Source organism: Maniola hyperantus, chromosome Z (assembly GCF_902806685.2).
Source record: "Maniola hyperantus chromosome Z, iAphHyp1.2, whole genome shotgun sequence".
Lineage (NCBI taxonomy): Eukaryota > Metazoa > Arthropoda > Insecta > Lepidoptera > Nymphalidae > Maniola > Maniola hyperantus.
In genome coordinates this window covers 12,590,904-12,612,948 of record NC_048564.1, presented here as the reverse complement: position 1 = coordinate 12,612,948, position 22,045 = coordinate 12,590,904, and the positions used below count along the sequence as shown (strand labels likewise).

Below are 22,045 nucleotides of genomic sequence, written 5' to 3'. Positions count from 1 at the left end.
GGATAAAAAGTACTAGCCAATGTCCATCGACATGCAAGCTACTTCTGTCAAAATTGGATAATCCGATAGGCCTTTAATACATTTCTTATAACATTTGACGAATAATGCGTGCGTTTGGAACCCTCGTACCTATAGTTTTAAGTTAGCTAAAGTTTTAAGTTAATGATCATCGTGTTACAAATTACCATACAAATTCAACAATCAAATAGTGTTTTTTTTTTTCGTTTTACGTTTCGTTCGTTTTAATGGTACTATCATTATTATTAATGGTACTATTACTATTAGATTTTGTATGACACTAGGTACGTATATTGTCACAATTGTGACATACTTTGTTTCAGTGGGCGACATTCGTATAGACAACAAACACCATTTCTAATATCTTGTTTAGAGTTCTGTGGTGGAAAATAAAACGAGAAATATCATACATCATACCTTTTATGTGGCAGTAATCGAGTTCCGAGGTATGGAACCCTAAAAACGGTAGAAATTACAAAATCAAAAATTAAATAATACAAAGTGTAACAAGACAAAAAGGTTCCGTGTATCACCTAAAAAGGTTACTGCCTCAGGATAATGCTGCTGTATTTGACTACTGCGGCGATGATTTTCAGGCAAAGCTTTGTGTGGCGTCACAACCCGTATAATAATACTACGTTACGTCATTGCGAGTTAATCTTAATCTATAAAACGAAAAGGTGACTGACTGACTGATACGCACGCACAGCTCAATCAAACTACTGGACGGATCGGGCTGAATTGGCACGCAGATAGCTATTATAACGTACACCTCGGCTAAGAAAGGATTTTTGAAAATTCAACCCCTAAGGAGGTAAAATAGGGATTCTAAATTTCTGTAGTCCACGCGGATGAAGTCGCGGGCATAAGCTAGTAAAATATATTTATCCCTAGTAGTTCTATTTCCCTATTTAAAAGTACAATACAAAATCAATCGGTTAAATTGTTGCATGAAGATTCCATCACGATACCTACACTGTCCACCACCAAAGCCCTTTGGGTAGGTACTTTATATTTATGAAGCTCGCAACGCAAGAGTGAAAACTTTTGAACAGCTTTAAATATTCGTAATATCAAGTTGCCAATCAGGCAAGCAAAAGCTGAATGAAAAAATAATAACTCTGTGTTATGCTTCCATGAGCTCCCAGTTTGTATACTTACGTAGATTTTATGAAATACTAGCTGATGCCCGCGACTTCGTACGCGTGGATTTACATTTTTCAAAATCCCGCGGGAACTCATCGATTTTCCGGGATAAAAAGCAGCCTATGTGTTAATCCAGGGTATAATCAAATTTCATCCAAATCCGTTCAGCCGTTTTTGTGTGATTGAGTAACAAACATCCAAACATCCACACTTTCACATTGATAGCTGACCCGGCGAACTTCGTACCGCCTAACGGTTGATTCTAACTTTATTAAATTTTTCTCTCCGTAAGAACCATCCCCGTATTTTAAGGAATATTATAAAAAAAGAATTAGCAAAATCGGTTCAGCTGTTCTCGAGATTTGCGATCAGCAACACATTTAGCGGTTTATTTTTATATATAGAGCAGATTAGGATTAAGATATTAGGATTAGAATTAGATTCTAGTAATATTAAAAACTTTAGCTTTGAGCTATCATTATCATCATCGTCAACTGATAGACGTTCACCGCTGAACATAAATCTCTTGTAAGGACTTCGACGCGTCACGGTCAATTTTTGGTTCGAAGTCGTCATTCTAGCACCTTGGGACTCCAATGCCTATCGGTTTTTTGAACTTTGAGTATGTGCGGTGTGCCGTGTCCTTTGCTACGAGATTCGCAACTAAAACACGGTGCGGTTGGAAAAAAAGTTAAAAAATTCCATTTCACACAGTGCGTTACTAATCCCAATTATTAGTATTATAAATGTGAAATGTTTGGATGTTTAGATTTTTGGATGTTTGGATGTTTGGATGTTTGGTTGTTTGGATGTTTGGATGTTTGTTACTCAATCACGCAAAAACGGCTGAACTGATTTGGATGAAATTTGGAATGGAGATAAATTATACCCTGGATTAACACATAGGCTACATTTTATCCCGGAAAATCAAAGATTTCCCGCGGGATTTTGTAAAAAAAAATCCACGCGGACGAAGTTGCGGACATCAGCTAGTAATATTATTATAAATGTGAAAGTGTGGATGATTGGATGTTTGGTTGTTGGTATGTTTTTTACTCAATCACGCAAAAACGGCCAAACGGATTTAGATGAAATTTGAAATGGAGATACATTATACCCTGGATTAACACATATGCTACTTTTTATCCCGGAATATCAAAGAGTTCCTGCGGGATTTTGAAAAATGTAAATCCACGCGGACGAAGTCGCTGGCATCAGCCAGTATTACTAAAATACTACTATATAATAATATCATTACTAAATTAATTATCTACAGTCAGTATTAATTACTACATTAGACTAATCAATTATCTATCACAATTATTGTACCTATAATAATATCGTAGGTATAATCATTTCGGTATGCCAAATGATCAACCAAGCATTTACGTATAATTAATACAACTGACTGCCGATTGTAATGATTGTAATACAACTAATTATGGCCAGCTATATTAATATTATTAGCTACAAATTAACAATACAACAAACAAATTAGTTACAATCTCTCGCTGCTGCGTGGGTGATAAAAGTATGAGCGTAGCGAGGAATATTTAGAATACGGTTTGAGTAGCGTTAGTGGGAACTCTTTGATTTTCCGGGATAAGAAGTAGCCTATGTCAGTCTCCAGGTCTTCATCTATATCCTGGTAAAAAATGAGGTCAATTCGTTGCACCGTTGCGGCGTGATTGCAGGACAAACCAATAATTCAACAATTCGTTTAATGTAAATGCTGTAAGCCTGTATGTCTATTGGTCAACCGCTGCAGATTATCTTGATTAAATCCGGCACAGAGATAGACACATTGCAACCTGGACACAGGATAGAATACTTTTTATTACAAAAATTGAACAAGTATTCACGGGATTTTAAAAAATCTAAGCGGACAAAGTCATGGACATTATCTATATCTAAAATAAATAGAAACTCACATCTCATCTCGTAGATCACATGATCTTTTACGCGTAGCTTTGATATAAGAAGGTGTTTGCTGTTTCACGCTACGAAAAAGAAGAGTCTAAAGTACTTGGAATTTTAAAGTTATGCCTCGTCTTGTATAGAATCACTTATTTTTCACGACAGGTCTACATGTCTGAGGTAAGTTGTGCAGGCGGGGACGCGCCCCGCACACTCGCGCTGTCATAGCTTTAGTGCTGCACGAGTCCGTATCGACCGCGTTTATCGATTTCGTCCTTGCTTGTAATTTTGTTTATCTACATATTATATAAAAGGAAAAGGTGACTGACTGACTGATCTATCAACGCACAGCTCAAACTTCTGAACATATCGGGCTGAAATTTGGCATGGAGATAGCTATTATGACGTAGGCATCCGCTAACAAAGGATTTTTAAACTCCCAAGGGGTTTGAAATTTGTAAAGTCTACGCGGACGAAGTCGCGAGCATGAGCTAGTTTAAAAATATGACTTCAGTTGCCTGTTAATCACGTATAAATACAAAAAAAACCAATATTCTATACTCAAATACTTACGTGGACCGGGGACACACATTTTACCACTTTGGAAGTGTCTCTCGCGCAAACTATTCAGTTTAGAAAAAAATCATATTAGAAACCTATATATAATTTTCGAAGACCTATCCATAAATACACCACACATGGGTTTGATGAAAAAAAAAATTTTGAGTTTCAGTTCTAAGTATGGGGTGGGGAATCCTAAAATTTATTGGTTTTTTTTTTCTATTTTTGTGTAAAAATCTTAATGCGGTTCGCAGAATACATCTACTTACCAAGTTTCAACAGTATAGCTCTTATAGTTTCAGAAAAAAGTGGCTGTGACATACACACAGACAGACAGACAGACATGACGAATCTATAAGGGTTCCGTTTTTTGCCATTCGGCTACGGAACCCTAAAAAGGTAGTAATAATTTTACTCTCACTTTGTTGCGTACCAAAAAATCTATATTGACTAGCTGGTTTCGTTTTTAGATAGAAATGAAAGAAGTCATTAGTGTGCGATTGCCGGGAACCGAACCTTATGCCGTGTCGGATGTATACTTCATAGTATATATTTATAAGGGGGTAGGGACAGGCTTTAAATAATGGTCCGGTTTAAATAACGTTTTGCCACAATTTTGAACCGACTTTCCATCTTCAGTTAAGTACATTTTCGCACCTTATAAATGAAAAGCAACTAAATGGAGGTGCAACTCATGTGAAACAAGTTGATTAAGTAAACAAACTGTTGCCGTAAACTTTCTCGTCTGAAATAAACCTCTCTCAATTTCCAAACACCAGGTAAGTACTTATAATTTGCTTCACAATAGGAACTTCATTTTTCTTCTTAAATTTTTTACACAAATTTTATATTTTAGGGTTTCTTGGAGATTATTTTCGGAAAGATGAGGCTTTTCGGCTTATTTCACTATTCAAAAGTATTTAGCTAGAAAGTTTTTGCTCAGGTACTTAAATAAATAATTTATTCTATTCTTAAATAACCGCTTCATAACGTTTTGTAGTTAGACAACTTGAGAACGGTAGACAGTGCTGTAGATGATAACCAAATCTCCAATGCAAAATTGAAAAAATAAAACACGTGTATGTAGTAGTGCCTGATTACCTCGTACATTTTGTAGTGGGAATGGCCTGAGCACATAGCTCGAAGAACTGATACGTGTTGGTATCAGTACTAGAATGGTGACCCCGCATCGAAATGCACAGCATTGGAAGACCCCGCCTGGTTGGACCGACGATCTCAGGCGCGTAACTGGAAGCCACTGGGCAAAAGCAGCCTAAAACCATGTTCTAAGAGATATTTGCAAGAGATTCTCTTGAAGCAGTCGATGCCTATCGGTTCAGACAATAACTAGGTATAGCCTCATATGTTAAGGGTGAACTTATATCGATTATACTGCCTTGGCCCCTTGCCTGGACTCGGACCGTTGGTTCTTAGTTCCCAGATGTTACATACTCCAGTTTCCGTCACATTTCTTGACCAATTTGCGTGATTATGAATTTGTTATATAATAGTATCGTATAGATATATATTATATATGAGTAATAAGCATGAATGTTTCAGATCATCGAAGCACTCCACTACTTGCACTACAACTCGCATCAGATCCATCGCAACTTGTGTCCACAAGTCATCATGGTCACCCGACGAGGCACTTGGAAGCTTTTTGGACTGGAGTTTGTTGGTAAGCATTTAAGTCTTAAACACCATTACCTTGATGGAGCAACTGCAGGAGTGTGGTTTCTACACGTGAGGCAACAGTACAGTATAGTATTAAGAACAACTTCATAATATAGTTCCTGATAACTATTACAACTTCTAGGAGCCACGTTGGCAGTGCCAAGTACAAAGTTCGAAGCCAGGGTTAGCAATGGACTGGGACCCTTTTTCGGATTGTGCCACATATGACAGTTTGTTCCGACGCTTTTTTTGCTTGAAGCATGTTGGGCTTAATGCTCAGGTGGAAGAAGAGCCGGAATAACCAGTTCTTAGTTATAAGATGTGATGAGTGGCACAGTTTGGAAAATAAACGTCTTTTCTTTCCTTTTTTCTTTCTTTTTTTCAATGGACATTAACTAAGATAGATACGTAAGAGTATTTACTGACAGGTTTGATGAAAACCGGTCAAGGGCGAGTCCAACTTGCACACGAAGGGTTCCGTACAATCGTACAAGATAAAACACTATGTTTTTTTTTTCATTTACAGTGTGGTCTTTTGAAAATTTTATTATTTGTTGTTATTGGACAGATGGACGGACAGCAAAGGCCTGCCTTTTCTGTCCGCCTGTTTGCCTGACAATAACATTTTTCCTTCTTTTTTATTTTAATAAAACGTAGATCATGACAATACATGATTCGGGATGTTTCCATAATTCATAAATACTTCAATCCTAATAATATAGATTAATTTTATTATTGGTTTCGCTACGTCTAATAGGTACCATATTAATAACCTTGTAATTTCAAATCCTTTTACATTTTAATCACGAGAAAAACCTTGTGGGTCTAAATATTGAAAAATCCATATATCAAGACTGAGATTGAGTGGTAAAAGCTTTCAGGCATAACATGCATGATTCGAGAGCGAAAAAAGAAATAATGTAAAAAAAACTGTCGACATTTTACTGCTTTTCAGCTACACTGAATCAAATGACTGTAACAGACATACCTACACATAGATGATTACATAAGCGTTCCGTTTCATATTTTCAAGTGCGAATTGCGATACACTAAAAAGAAAAACTATCAAAAAAACAATTCTTCTCTTAAATGCCTATTAGTAAGAGAAAGACTGTACAAAAAGGGGTTAGAAATCTAAAAACAGGTACGCATTATACTTTAAATAACTTCTCTTGATTGATTTTACGTAATTAATTGACTTTGGAGATAGACGAAATACATTCGACACAAATAACGACTCGGCTACCGTACAAAATACGGATTCAAGGCCGCGCCTAAGTCGGGATCAAATTTTAATTACTTTGAAAATTGCGTTGATTCCAACGTAAACCGATGAGGCGACTTAAGGCAGGCATCGGCCATCACCACCAATCACCTTAGGAGTCGATCATTTGTACCGAGTCATTTTATTTGTACATATAATTTTTGACGACCTCCCTGGCGCAGTGGTATGCGCTGTGGTCTTATTAGTGGGAGGTCCCGGGTTCGATTCCTGGCAGGGATTTTGAATTTTATAATTTATAAATTTCTGGTCTGGTCTGGTGGGAGGCCTCGGCCGTGGCTAGTTAACACCCTACCGGCAAAGCCGTGCCGCCAAGCGATTAAGCGTTCCGGTATGATGCCGTGTAGAAGCCAAAGGTGTATGGGTTTAATAAAAACTGCCATACTCCTTCCAGGTTAGCCCGCTCCCACCTTAGACTGCATCGTCACTTACCATCAGGTGAGATTGTAGTCAAGGGCTAACTTGTATCTGAATAAAAATAAAAAAACAAAAAAAAATTGCGAAACTCCTGAACTAACATAAAAGCCTCAATAGCTCAACGGTTAAAAGAGCAGACTGAATTCTGAAAGGTTGTCGGTTCAAATTCCACCCGTTGCCCTATTGTCGTACCTTCTCCTAGCACAAGCTATAGCTAGTTTAAGGAGGAGGTTTATTAGTTGGAGGGAAAAAGGGAATATTAGTCATCAATCATCATGATGAACTTGGCTAATATTTTTTTTTAAAAGATCAAGTTAATTAAGTTGCATTTGATTACAATCATATTATTCGATATTAACATTATAAAGAGGTAAAGTTTGTAAGTTTGTTTGTAGGGGGTAATCTCTGGAACTACTGAACTGATTTTGAAAACTCAAAAAAAGAAGGAGAATTAGTCATGATTAACATGGCTAATATTTTTTTTTAATGATGCGTCCAGGCTGGTTGAGCCACCATCGGTTCTGATAGCTCACCTAATAGAATCTATCGGCCTAGCGATGTCTGAGGAGTGAATTAATGACAGGTAAGTGATGCAGAGATAGAAATTATTATTGACTTTGAATTATCATTATAAACTATTAACGTTCTGACATTGACACAGGTTTTTACTTAATGGACTTAATATCGTCCTCCAATCCAAGCTTAATTTGTAGAGAGACTAACTCTACTTAGACCAGGGCAGTTACCGATTTGAATACCGAAAATATGATAAATTAGCGAACGACGAAACGACTTCATCCGCGTGGACTAGACAAATTTCACCCTTGATGGTTGAATTTTCAAATATCCTTTCTTAGCGGATTTCTACATCATAACAGATAGCTATCTGCATGCCAAACTTCAGCCCGATCCGTTCAGTAGTTTGCGGCTAAAATATGCATCCTATCGAAAAAAATTAAATGTACCTAAGTAATAGTTGTAGATAATAAAAATATATTAAACTTTTTTATCGAACATTATCGACCATAACCTCAAAATTGTTGAGAAAAATGCAAAAACCGGTCTTTTTCGTTTTCAATTTATAACTATCGCAAACAATTTTATCATCATCATCATCATCATGATCAACCCATCACCGGCTCACTACAGAGCACAGGTCTCCTCTCAGAGTGAGAAGGGTTGCAGTCTACCACGCTCTAGAAGTAGGTAATATCTCAAAGATAACAAGTTGGTCCATAGATTCTGGTTATTATTCATACAAGTTAGGTACACTTTTCTAGAGCTGTCTCACTTAGGATATCTACAAAATATTTCCAAATAATAATATTGTCCACAGAGAACATTATTGGAAACGATCCATTGGAGGTGTTGAGCGTACCGCCTTGGTCCATAAAAGTGGCTAAGATAGCGCAACCAAATCTGGACTTCTTAGGTAAGATTGGCGTAACTTTTCTAATTACCTTTCAGTACATCTTTTTTTATTTTACTCCATTCATTTACTGTCGTGCAATACCCAGTGACTTGTAATAATTGTAAGGGGTTTTACAGGTGAGACGAAGCAATGCGACACGTCTTTTCTAAATGATGCAAATTAAATTAACTTAATTCTTCTTCTTCTTCCTTACCTTATCCCACGCTATGTGTGGTCAACACAGCATGTCTTCTTCTTCCACTCACTTCTGTCATTCGTCAACGTACTATGCACCCCTTTCACACGCATATCCTCTTTCACGCAATCCATCCACATGACCATTTTCTTTGGTCATCCTCTCCTCTTTTTTCCTTCCACATGCATATTATATTTTAACATCCTTCTAGAGACATGGCTTTCTTCCTTCCGCATTATATGCCCATACCCATAAAAAAATAGGTACTTACCTCAATAAAAATTGATGCACATATTTTTTTCGCTTTACAAAAAAACATCACTAAAATTCAACCTAAGAACAACCTAACATGACAGACGAGGCGCGGTGCTTTGCTTCGACTCTGCCGCAATGCAATTTGAGTTCAACTTGAATTTTATTTTATTAATTGTGTGTCAATAAATAAACTTTTTTAATTAATGTAATTTATGTTGATACACAAAAACTTTATTATCATGGTTTAGCAAGCAAACATTAAGCTTGTGTTGAATATTAAATGATAAACTTTTAAATATGTTTAAGTTAAAGTAAGTATATAAATAAGTCGTCGAGGTAAAAAAATTTGAAAGTGAAAACTCCTAACCAGGAAAAAAGTTATTCTCAGAATTTCAAAGCGAAGCTTTTCGCGTTACTGAAATAGCAAGTTTGTAGTACAAGTTTAAAATCTACACTCATTCTTTGCTAGTTTACAAAGTTTCCTATGGATTCTTCCCTATTTCGTTTTTTAAATTGCCAAATAAAATCCTGCTTAAAAATATTTTTTACTCTTTACGTCATGATATATTTTTAATCTGTCACAATAATTAATACTAAGTTACAATATCCTGCTCAAGCTATCCTCGTATCATCATCACTATCATCGTCAGTCACTGTTGGATGTTGATGAGCCACCATACCCGGTCCTCAGTTACCCTCAGCCAGCTATTTCCCACCACCCTTTTTATATCGTCAATCCATCTTGCTGGAGCAAGGATTGCTGGGTTTCTTTGTTTCTGTTTTGTTAATTTCATGTTTTGTGTGCCATAAAATTTTCTATCTATCTATCTATCTATCTATCATTCTAATGGCTTGGGCTATGTCAGTGACCCTGGCTATCTTAAAAATCTCTTCATTTCGGATATTTTCCTTCAAGGAAACTACTTAAGGAGCCCTCTCCACAGTGAGGCACTTTGTAATATAGTGGGTATAGTAATGTCCGCTAGTCAGAGTTCACGTTTCAGCGTCCAGACGGTATCCGCATGGCCACACTTGATTGTCTGTTTTAAACAGCTCCGGAAGTCCAGATGAGCGGCCAATGCAGTATCCTGTCGGACATGTTTTCATTGGGTCTGATCATGTGCGCCATCTTTAACCACGGCAAATCTCTACTGCAGACCAATAACAACCCAATGCTGTACTTGAGGCAGATAGAGTTTGTGAGTATTAAGAAATTTCTATAAGATTTATGTACTTAGTTGATTTTTTTACATTCAAATAGTCCTATCAATGTTTATATCTTACGGGAAAAGGTACACAAAGGAATACAGTCTTGGTTACCTGTGAAAATTGGCATGGCACCGCTGAAAAAGCATCCAATCACTGTTACTTAACGCATTTACACCTTAAATAATTATTGATGGCATGAATTGGAAATTAAGGCACATACAGAGTGTAACGAGAACGCTAGCAAAACGAAGAGATAGATGTAGCGGAGTCAATGCCAAGTCATAGGTGAGCATTGACCTCTAATTTTGGGTGCTATACCTACATTGCAGGTTTGAAAGATACTAAATCACTAAAACTACAGAATGAGACAAATGGTTATTCGTATTGGATTGAGTTTAGGTAGCATAACAATTACGCTGAGTTTTTGCTAGCGTTCTGTATACATCCTGTATCGTATAGTAACAACAATAATTATGAACAAAAACTTCTATTCTAAACCCACCCTACTTATGTGTGTTATATAAGCTACACATCGATCTTAGAAATAGTAAACACCATTTTAATGTAAAATCTTTGAATTAACTAATTACAGTCTCCGAATAGCAGAAATCCGAACTACAAAGCGTTTTGCTAATTAATGGTATTATTCAAATATAAATTGAGGGTGCCTGTTTTTGTAAAATTTTAATTAGCGAAATTAGAAGAAAGAAATAGTAGAGTCATGCACAGAAAGCTATCAACTGAAGAGATTAATAATAAAATTTATCATAATTAGGTATATCAATAAAAATGGGCCATGGAGTCATAGTGCTAAAAAAAATTACGAGACATCTCACCGCGATTAATAGCCTCATCTGGTGACAGAAGGGCTGGCTCATTTTTTGCGCAACAGATCAGCCTGGCTGTCCAGCGTGGAAATGCAGCCAGTATTCTTGGTATCATTCTACGCGGGCATGATTTGTATAGTAATTAGATAAGGCTAGCTTTAAGCTTTATTGTAATATTTTCACATTAAAAAAAACAAAAAAAACAGCTGATTAAGTCTGATCAATTCAGAAAATGCATAAGACATGCTTATAGTCCAGTTATTTGGTAGTTTTGTCTGGTAGATTATTTCATAAGCAGTAAATTTATCTAATGGTTTGGCTTTTACAATCAGAAATAACTTTTTTACGACTGTGGAACTAATTTAATATAATAATAAACATAAATATGTATAGTAAATTAGCTGATGCACGCGACTTTATTAATAAACCAATTTGTAAATCCAGAGTTTATTCTATCGCCATTCAAACAGCCAGATCCGTCCGGTAGTATTATATACATACACACACATAAACAAACTTTCACCTTTATAATATTAGTGTGATGACAAAAATGTTTAGGTTGTCATGATTGTGATACTTATTCATAAGTTCCATACTGACAGTTGGAACAGCAAGTGAATGCGGTGTTGCCACGCATCCCCGCTGGCCTGCAAGAAGCGGTCCAGAGGTTGCTGTCCCGCGACCCACACCCCCGACCCACCACACAATTGCTGCCACTCATCAACTTCTTTAAGTAAACCATTTTCTTCTAGTATTCACATTTTAACAATCGCATTTAACTTTAGTTTCATCGTTATAGTTGAGCCATTACGAATGTGCAAACCAAATAACAAATTATTTTTATCAGTTCTCTCGCTCGCACTTACAGGCCCTATGGAACTAGAACCTGATGGTCTAGTGTTGTGCGTAACAATAAAAAAAACGATTTGTTAATAGTTCCTGCTACCTGCTAGCCCCAGCTATTTGCGTCCGTACGACATCCCTTTATCGACAACAACTTCTGCAGCATTCTCACGACAGATTTATGATTCCACTTGCACGTTTGTAATGGCTCAACTATAATGCGTCCAATACGCAGCTTAGGCCATAGGCTTCTCATGAAAAACTTTTATCATGATTTTGTTTCACAATAAATTGGAACAAACTGTAACAGTTTTAATAAATTGTTCTAAAAAACTCAATTCCATTATTGAAAGCTGATTGAAAAACGTGCGGATGTGCCGGATTAAGGTTAACTACTCTTTAGATACGAGTTCGTAGCGTACGTAAATTATTTTTCTACATCCGGTATACACATTCAACGCGCGAAATTATTTGCGGACGTTGGAACTACATGCACATAATATAACTAGGTACGACAACTTACACCCAGTCTGTGCGCTTCCATAGTACAAAATTGGAAGGCTTGGATTGCGTGTTCGAACGTATTCCTCCAAGTCAAATTCGTACGAAAACCCATCCAAAGTGCGGTTAGTCTTATTAGACAGACACAGAAAAATCTTCGTTGCACGATCTAGGTGGCCTAACGCGTAAAGGAAGAAGCATCACAGGTTTCTCAAGGCTTTTTCTGCCATCAGCAATATCGCGAGTTCAAATCTACAGACTAAGTAGTTTTCAGAAACAAGCTTTGCTATCAATAATTTAAAGAAGATTTGAGGAGAGCTACATCCACCCTAATATTGTGTTCATTTAGTATGTTATTCATGAACATTATATTAATGTTTCAAAATCAATAAACTATTTTGCTATGTAGATTTGTTCTCATAATAATATATTTTTATGTTTTTTCGGTATAATAATAATGTCATGGATTTCCGCAAAATACGGCCTTTTCCAATCTATGTTTCTATCTTGTTTTGATTATTAAAATCAAGAGTGGTGTAAGGACGAGTTTGCTGACTTTTGTTGTATCCCAATGGTAGTAGATGCCAGAGTGAGCCAGCAATCCAAGCGATGCAATTCCTAGACGTCATAACCATGAAGGATCCTGTGCAGAAAGCGAATTTCTATCGTGGCCCACTGCTAGAAGCGCTCCCGTTTATACCAAAGGTAACATATTACCATACTAGTAATATTATAGGAATTAATTAAATATTGAAAGACAAGGGTATCCTGTACAATCAATGCAATTTTTAGAAAAAACTCGTCATAGGACCACTCAGAGCCTATTTTTTTATCTTCAGTTTGTTTGTTAACTTTTTGACTATATTATACATTGAGATATCAAAATTGCAAAAGTGCAGAATGCTTTACAAAAAACAAGTAGTTAATTTTAGTAAATCATTCCAGTGCTGCTGGCACCACGAGCATTTGCTAGTAATTTCATGCATAGTAAATTTGATAATGCGTCGCGAAATATTTAAAAATAGCTCAGTTTTAGGAGTTGTAATATTATAATGTGTTACAAATGGATACAAAAATCTTTTGCAACAGAACACAGAGTTGGTAGTTAGTTAAAAAATTCGTTTTGTTATTCTGTGAACAGACAGAATGCCTAAACAATATTATTGTCTGAAAATGTTAAATGAAGTAGGTAATTAAATCGCTTAACGTTTTTGCTGATGCGAATCTTAGCGAACTTATGTATTTAATTTGAATAAGCATCTTTACCATTGACTCATTTAATATTCTCAGAAATTCGTTCAGTTATTCTGATAAATTTATTGTCTTTTCTAATTTTATTCATAGATAATTGATTCTTCGACTTGTGTTATCAGTCTGTTCTCATTTTAGCTTTTAATCTTTTTATATAACTTGGTCTCTTATTTCATTTCAATCCAATCCCATGAAAAAGTTCAAGTACCATTTTTTCACAGCATCCTCGTTTCTGTAACAATCGCACCCTCTTTATACTTAATATTTTTCTAGTAGGCTTTTCTTCTTCACAAATATTCTTTAATGTACAATATTATACTATTAAATAATATACTAATTCCATTTCTTCTCTTTTTCACTCTATTTCGTCTACGCTTTTTTATTCATCATAATATAAAACTTCGCTCCGGCGAATGGCTATACTGTTTTATGTACCCTGCTGATCTTAAAAGCAACAGGTCGTAAAGCGGCAGGGAAGGGGCGCTCAATATGATGAATAATTGAATGACTTTCAGAAACTTCGTTGGCAACATGTGTGGCCATCTTTACATCTAGAGGTGAGGACATCCGAAGTATTGGATTCAGTTCTCTTGCCCGTCATGTGGATGACTAACGAGGCTTCACCGGACGAATTTGTTACCTTCGTTCTGCCTGCTTTGAAGTGAGCTCCTCATAGTTGTGGTAACGACAGAATCGTAGAACAATTATGTCGACTTAATTTTCATGTCATAAAATGAATGTTGAATAAAAGCAAGATGGGAGCAACAACTTACGTATAAACTCCATTTGGAATTCCCAGAAGTCGCTCAATGGTGACTGAGTAGTTTGCAAAACTGAGCAACGTAAATTAAGTAGGAGAATAATTTGTTTAAAAAAATTAAATTTAATATATTCAGCATTAATTTTGTTTTCAAATTGCCATAGAACCCTTTGCGGAAATCCATGATAAGCAATTTAAGCGAAATCACTTTTTCAATATTCTGAAAGAGAAAAGAATTTTACCCATTTTATTTTTATACTATTAAGCAAATAAACTTCTAAGTAATCTTGTTTACTGTGCGCAATAATTTTCTGATGTTTCTGAGAATGCCCTGTTCCTCCATAACAATATTCAGTGTCATGGTGTCGACATTGCACAGAGTTTTTGAGTGAAGTATAAAAATATAATTTTGGCCTTTATGTCATTTGACTAAAAACCTTGCGTTGCGTAGTTCATTCAAAAGCTACGCCGAAAATGCTACTATGATATGCTACGCAATGGCTACACACGATATGTTTGCAATGTCGACATGGCTTGTCACATTCATTGCCATGCATGCACGCTCAGTCCATGCGGACTGTGTTCGCAACATATAAATTGTGTGTCTGTGTGCTCATATCAGTGTTTACTGCTTTTAGCTCTGAAAATAACAAATGAAACAGCTGACAAAACCTTAGTAATATAATTCTAACACAACAAGTATAAAAAAAATTTAGGAAAAAATTGTACTTACGAGCAAGAAGTTGAATTTTTAATGCAAAAGAAGTTAAATGCCTTCAAAAAATCTGAAATGTTTTTAACATTGCAAATCCCTCCGTGCAAATTAATACGGGTTTGCAAGACCAAAATTCTTGATATTTACCTACTCAATATGTCATTAAAATTAATCTATATAATGTTTTTCATTACCTTATTTTTTTTTCAGAATACGATGTTATGAAAATTCTTTTTAAAATACACAATTTTGTTACCGATATCCTAGAGTTTCGGCGTTGTTCTACGATTCTATGTGGCTACTAAAATTACTACGTTTCTTTTCGCATTAAATCGGCAAAAGGACGCATACTATGTTCAGATTTAGGTCGGTGGATTTCAGGAAACTAATGAACTCACCGAAGACGGTCCAGGCGACTGTCACTCTGCTGGAAAACCTGCATATTGTGATGCGTAAGTGCCCACAAAACGAAGTCAACAAGGAGATCCTGCCACTGCTCTACAGCGCCATGGATAACCATAGCCATCAAATACAGGTCGGATTACTGCTTACTTCCGTTTTAAACGAAATCTTTTAAAACCTTTTAGGCATAGAAGCAACATTAATTAATTCCGTACTTGTACGGAACATTAAAGTATTAATATTTAGTTTGTGATAGGTATTAGACTTCCTTCATTGACCAGAACAACCTCATCAGGTCTGTTCTATGTTAGTGTGGCTTTCACCACTATTATCAAGAACAAAATAATATTTAAATAAAGTGGAGGTAAAACATTATCATAAAAAATATAATAAACAATATTTATCTCTGCTTACATAAAAATTATCACTTTCTGTGATTAGATGATCCCATAACTGATTTTTAAAAGGTTCTTTGAGAAATTTTACTCGAATGTATACTTGTATCGAATATGGACTGCAATAATATTTCTAATTTATCGAATAAACCTTTACTTTTTTAGACGGCATCTCTTATAGCTGTACAGAACGTATCAGACTGTTTGTCTGATGCGGCGTTGCATCACATCATCCTCTCTAAAGTGAGGATCCTGCTTGAGAAGAACCCGAGCGATGTCAAAGTGATAAGCCTCATTCTAGGCTTCTATGAGAAGGTACTCCTGCGCTTAGAGAGGAAGCACATAGTGGAGGAAGTAATCCCCACGCTTCTCATGATGAGACTCACAGACCCAGATATTATTACTCGGGTCGTTAGTAAGTAAACGTTTATTAATACAAATCACACGGGAGTCCGAAACAAACTTTTCAAAATGAGGTAGATACTACGAATGGTAGGTAAAAGATGAATGTTAATTGCTCACGTACCTACAGTGGGCACAGTGGCGAGCGTGGGAAATCTAGTTATAGATAAATTAGATTTTTTAGCCACCAACACCGACTCTCAGTTAGAAAGATGTTTATAACGTAAATGAATAAAAAATACTCAAATCAGACACATTGATCTTTGATATTTTGCGACACTCTGGCAGCCACCCAAGCTTAGGTACGTGCACAATCACTTTCATTTTTTGCAAAATAAGCCATGGTTTGTAACCTGAAGCCAACTATAAAAAACTATGCATCTACTATGAAGCTGCTAAAATTGCTACTGCAATAAAAAACAATCATATTTCACATGTTATTTACCACATTAATGCTTATTATTTAGATTAAAATAACCATTCGAAAACACGAAAGAAACATGAACCATTGAAGAAAGCAGTATTTAAAATCTAGTATTGATATTTTGTACACTGATCAGAAAACCCGGCCTTTAGGCTTGCGTGGGGACATAATTAGGTTAGGCCAAACAAACGTTTCACAAGAGATTAGCGAGATGGTACATTGTTAGAGTTTTACATGACATTCAGATCTTATCCTTCAGAACATCACGAATAATATAAAATATTACATTGTTAGGTGCCGAAATAGACACTAAATATAGTGGGCAGTGAACGAGGTATCGTGGAGCTGGGTTGTGGGGTGCAATAATAAATTTGACTATACCAGAATTCTATCAAAGCGAATCTCGTTTCCGTTTTACCTACACAGTTTAATATTTACTGAATATATTAGTAAATAACTAAGTGATACAGTACAAATTCATAGCCAACCATCTTTCATTGCATTTAAGTTTATTTATATAATAATTAATCAATGTTAATTCGCATTTGTCAAAAGTTTGTTTCGGAATCCTGTGTTGGCTCGATACGAATTTTCCATTAATATATTTAATCATATTCATTGTAACAGCAGCGAACAATTTGAAATATTATTATGATAATTTTGTATTTCAATCATTCAGGTACCTGTAATGTTTTGAATAATGTTGAATTATTGCTTTGCGCACAGAGAAAGTTTTGGATGGGGATGAAGGAGACCTACGTCGAAAGACGCTGGGGATTCACGATGGCTGCCGACTGGTGTTATTTGTTTAGAATAACTTAAATGAAAAATTGAAAACTTCTGTAAATGAAGACTTTATGTATTCTATTATAAATAGAATAAATAAACCCTTCATTTATTGAAGTTTACTTATTATTTGCTTAGCGCCATTTACTTATTATTTGTACGTAAGTATGTTGTTTAGCATTGCGAAGACATTATGAAGATATTTTATTTATGTGTGCTTGCAGCTGTTAAGCGAATGTTGGATATTACTGTTGTCCGACCGAACTTTCAGCCACCTTCGGCCAAACCATCAACTTCAGCAAAATGGGCCGAAGTTTTTGGCGAAACTGAAGGTTTCTAGCAAACGTCAAAATTTAACAAACTGTGACGAATGCGCGAGAGTTAAATTTTATTTAATTAAATTAATATTAAGTACAGATTACATTGTTTCGCAGTGTTTATGAAAGTCAATAAGACATAAAATGCACAACAACATAAACTTAAAAAACTTTTACTTAGCCAATCTTGAACTGAATTTCTTGGAGCTATTGAACCTTCGGTTTCGACCAGAAGTCGACCTTCGGTCAGATACTAATTTTTACTGATATTTTTATTTAAGTTTTTTTAGTCAATGCTAACAATTTACAGAACTTTATAAATGCATCCTATTGGAAGCCAAATTCGGATTGACCACCAATGTGATGGCTACAAAGATGATACCTTCTTTGGCACCACAGACTATCAATCCCTCTCTAAGTTTAGATCAATTTGGAGGCCTTATGGAGGTAAGATTTTTTTTTTTTTTTATTCATTATAGGTGTACGCTTGACCACAATCACACCTGATGGGAAGTGATGATGTGGCCTAAGATGGGACGCGTTTACCTAGAAGATGCCTATTCACTCTTGTTTTAAAGATACCCGGGTTGTAATTGGTGGGAAACACATATCGCGGAAGAGTATTCCAAACCTTAGCCATACGTATGAGGAATGATGACGCAAAACGTTTCGTGCGTGTAGATGGAATGTCGACGACTTAAGGATTTAAGGAGGAGAAGATTTCAACTAATCAATAATAAACTACTAATATTAAATATGTATTTGTTGTGTGTCTGCTAGCTTTTCACGGCTATTTGTCCTGGAAAATTAAACAATTCCCACGGGATTAAAAAAACCTATATCCACAAAGTCTGTACTAATACAGAGATAGCTTGCATCCTAGAGACGGGCACAGACTACTCTTCTATCCCGGAAAATCAAAGAGTTCTCACGGTATCTTTAAAAATCTATATCCACGCGAAGTCGCAGGTATCTCTCTAGTTTACTTTAAGTACTTATCTTTTGTCCGATGTAAATATAATATATATTATATTTACATCGGATTTAAAAGGAAGGAAGATATCCTTTCTCCTATATCTATACTCATAATAAAACTGTAACTGGACGATTTCTGTAAATCCATACTAATATTATAAATGCGAAAGTGTGTCTGTCTGTCTGTCTGCTAGTTCAACCGATTTTGATGAAATTTGGTACAGAGTTAGCTTATATCCCGGGGAAGGACATAGGCTAATTTGTCATCCCGGAAAATTGATGAGTTCCCACGGGATATTTAAAAACCTAGATCCACGCGTACGAAGTCGCGGGCATCAGCTAGTAAAATATATTTTGAAAATTTTAATGGGAGGAAACATTATAAGTGATATAGACCAAAAAGCATATAATTTTACTTGCACAATTTCCCCAAGTAAGTGATTCTTCTGTTCTCTCCTTCGCAACTAATACTGAACATTATAAGGTACGAAACATAATTACTTCATGTTTGCTGCCGCCGTGGTTAGGGTATAAGGATGTTACTGCTAATTCTATTTAGTGCTCAACATTCCCCAGACTTGAGACTATAATACCTGTGACGCTTGCAAGCATATCGGTAGATTGGCAAACTTATAACTTTCTATTTCAAGTAAACCCTTTCAATAGTAAGACCTTTAGCGATTTACAAGTCTATGAAAAACTGAATTTGAACGCAGAATACTTACAGTACGCGGCCGAAAGTAATGTACATCGGTCTTTAGAATGACATTTCGGCTTTGTAGAGCGTACTTAGTGTGGCGTAGTCATGTTACTCATACATATATGACGTTTGGTCGGTCTCAACAACATGCTTTACAAATTTGCTATCTCCTTCTAAAGGTTGATGTACATTACTTTCGGTCGCGTGTTGTAATAATACCAAACTTACAGGTACAGAACGCTCACGCTTATACAATTGAATATAATATAGCGACTTGTTACGATAGTCTGAAGTATAACAAGCGCCTCTCTTTTTATCAAATTCAAATTTCTTTACTTGCAGAAACATTTCTAACTATGAGATGTTATTATATAATTTCATATATCAAGCAAATTGTTCTTTCTTTTAATATAATATTATTATCTCTATTATGAGATCGGTAGGCGCCGGCAGCTCGCGTCTTCGTATGAATCTATCTCGGGTCACGTGATCAAGTGAGCTCGGTCTTTCGACTAAGCAAGAAATCATCATCATCATCATCATGTTCAACCCATCACCGGCTCACTACAGAGCACGGATCTCCTCTCAGAGTGAGACGGATTTTGGCCATAGCTTACCAAGCTGGTCATGTGCGGATTGGTAGACTTCACACACCTTTGAGAACATTATGAAGAACTCTCAGGCATGCAGGTTTCCTCACGATGTTTTCCTTCACCGCAACAAATCAAGCAAGAAATATTCAAGGATAAATTAATCTTTTGGCACAGATCCTCTATGAAATGTTGGATAACATTGATAAGAGTCAGCGCGGTAAGCTGAAGCCTGACAACCCTGCAGTCCCAAGCCCGGAGCGCCGAGCCCTGCGTCATCAGATGAGCACTGACAATCTTCCGGCCCCACCGTTCAATATACCTAATTTGCGCGTTGAGCAACGTAAGACTTCCAGCGCGGAAGATATGGCTCGCAAGAACTCTATCAGCGTTGCGCAAACTTCCACTTCTAACACGGGAAGTGTGACAGGCGGATTCAGAAGTGAGTACTTATTCCTTACTGACATTACCGTACCTACCCATATAGTTTATGAGTTATCCATACAAGATCGGCGGGTGATTACGTAAAACGTTGCGGTAGCGACAGCAGTAGCAATCCGATAGTTCATTTGTTGTCTCTCTTCTTCTTCTTATTTTGCTTTGTGGCTATTGCTGTCTCTCTCTAGCCGGACGTTTGACAGCAATGATCGCGAGATTTACGCCTGTCGCAAGTCTGTCCCGAGATACGTAATCACCCCGCCGCGGACGTTAAAAAACTGGTCGTATTTCATCGAGCTAGTAGTGGATGTCACCCACTTGCCTCGCTCGCCACCTACCTTTACTCCACTCGGTCTCGTAGGTACTCGTAGGCTCACTACCTCGAACTTCCTTAGCAAGTAGCTGACTATGCGTTTAAAAAACACTCAAGGAGTACCAAATAGACAATTGCGTAGTCCGGGTGGTCAGATTTCGTCCTGGCCTTAAATATAACATATCGTCTGATAAGGCTTGTATATTTTATTCAATATTGTATTTCTTTATAACAATTAGGTAAGTAATATACGAGCCAATAATTTGAACATTGACCTCATTTAATTTGATGCTTTGTGGTTGTCGTAGTCCTTTTATGTTTTTTGCTCGGTTTCCGTAAAACACTTTGTATAATGTATATTATACAGCCCTAGCCTAATAAACGTTAAATAATGTATGAAACATGATGCCAATTTTATCAATAATTTGACATTAGAAAGAAGAAAAAAGCATTGTGCTTTTTCTGTAAAAAAAACCACTATACGACTTTTATAAGGAGGTATAAGGTAAATGCAGGTATTATCGATCCATTAAAAGAAATTTTGAAATTGATTTAAATTATTAAGAGTAGGTACTGATTGCTTTCACATTTACTTCTTTATTTTTATATGTAAATATTGTAGGTATGTATAGTTTATTTTAATTGCCATAAATGCTATCTTATAATTATTAATGAAGTGAACAAGTCGATTGTTGCTAATACCAACGCATAGCAACAGCTGTGCTGCTATTACTGATTTACTGATTTATATGAAGCTAATACCGACTGTAAGGAATCTATACACTCCTATCCATACTTTATAATTTTCTTCCTTTTTTTTAAACAACAATATAAGCCAAGTAAACCAGGCAAAATAGAATATGTTGCTAATATATCTTTAAAATATGGATTGTTGGAGAATAAAATAGTTGGTAAAAATATTTGATTCATTCACATTTTGACGGAAATCAGAAAAATACTAAACATAACGGTTCGGCTATTATCGACTTATGTATCGGTGATAGCTACAAATCAAAAATAAAGAAGCTATTACCGGTTTATTTAATTTTGGAATTTTCTCCTACTCAAATACTGAAATTATATGAAACGTGAAATGAAATGAATCGTTTTCACATGAATGAAAATATTTAGTAATACAGAATAAGTGTAGGTATCATTAATCTATTAAAATGTCTTAGGCAAAAAAATTACGTTCTTACTGGAAGGAACAAGGGCTTGTATGGAGCGGCTTGAACGCGCGTTTTCGTCACAGAAAGTAATATTTTTTAACTATTTCCCGGGTCGCTAAGTCTACTAACGTAAGTTTATTAGTTAATG

The 22,045-nt window shown here is 36.0% G+C and overlaps 1 protein-coding gene across 4 annotated transcripts in view; it reads left to right on the top strand.

Moving 5' to 3' along the window:
* bma (SCY1-like protein bma) overlaps positions 1-22,045 on the top strand; it is a 125,244-nt gene that overhangs the window by 90,638 nt on the left and 12,561 nt on the right. For 3 of the 4 annotated variants that reach the window (XM_069508642.1, XM_069508640.1, XM_069508641.1), the window contains exons 5-12: positions 5,203-5,323; positions 8,355-8,450; positions 9,934-10,079; positions 11,519-11,649; positions 15,353-15,521; positions 15,949-16,198; positions 18,023-18,159; positions 20,155-20,419. In XM_069508642.1, coding sequence (XP_069364743.1) covers positions 5,203-5,323; positions 8,355-8,450; positions 9,934-10,079; positions 11,519-11,649; positions 15,353-15,521; positions 15,949-16,198; positions 18,023-18,159; positions 20,155-20,419 — 1,315 coding nt within the window. Of the gene's footprint in view, positions 1-5,202; positions 5,324-8,354; positions 8,451-9,933; positions 10,080-11,518; positions 11,650-12,841; positions 12,966-14,026; positions 14,173-15,352; positions 15,522-15,948; positions 16,199-18,022; positions 18,160-20,154; positions 20,420-22,045 lie in introns of all 4 variants that reach the window. The other variant, XM_069508643.1, reaches the window with a different exon arrangement.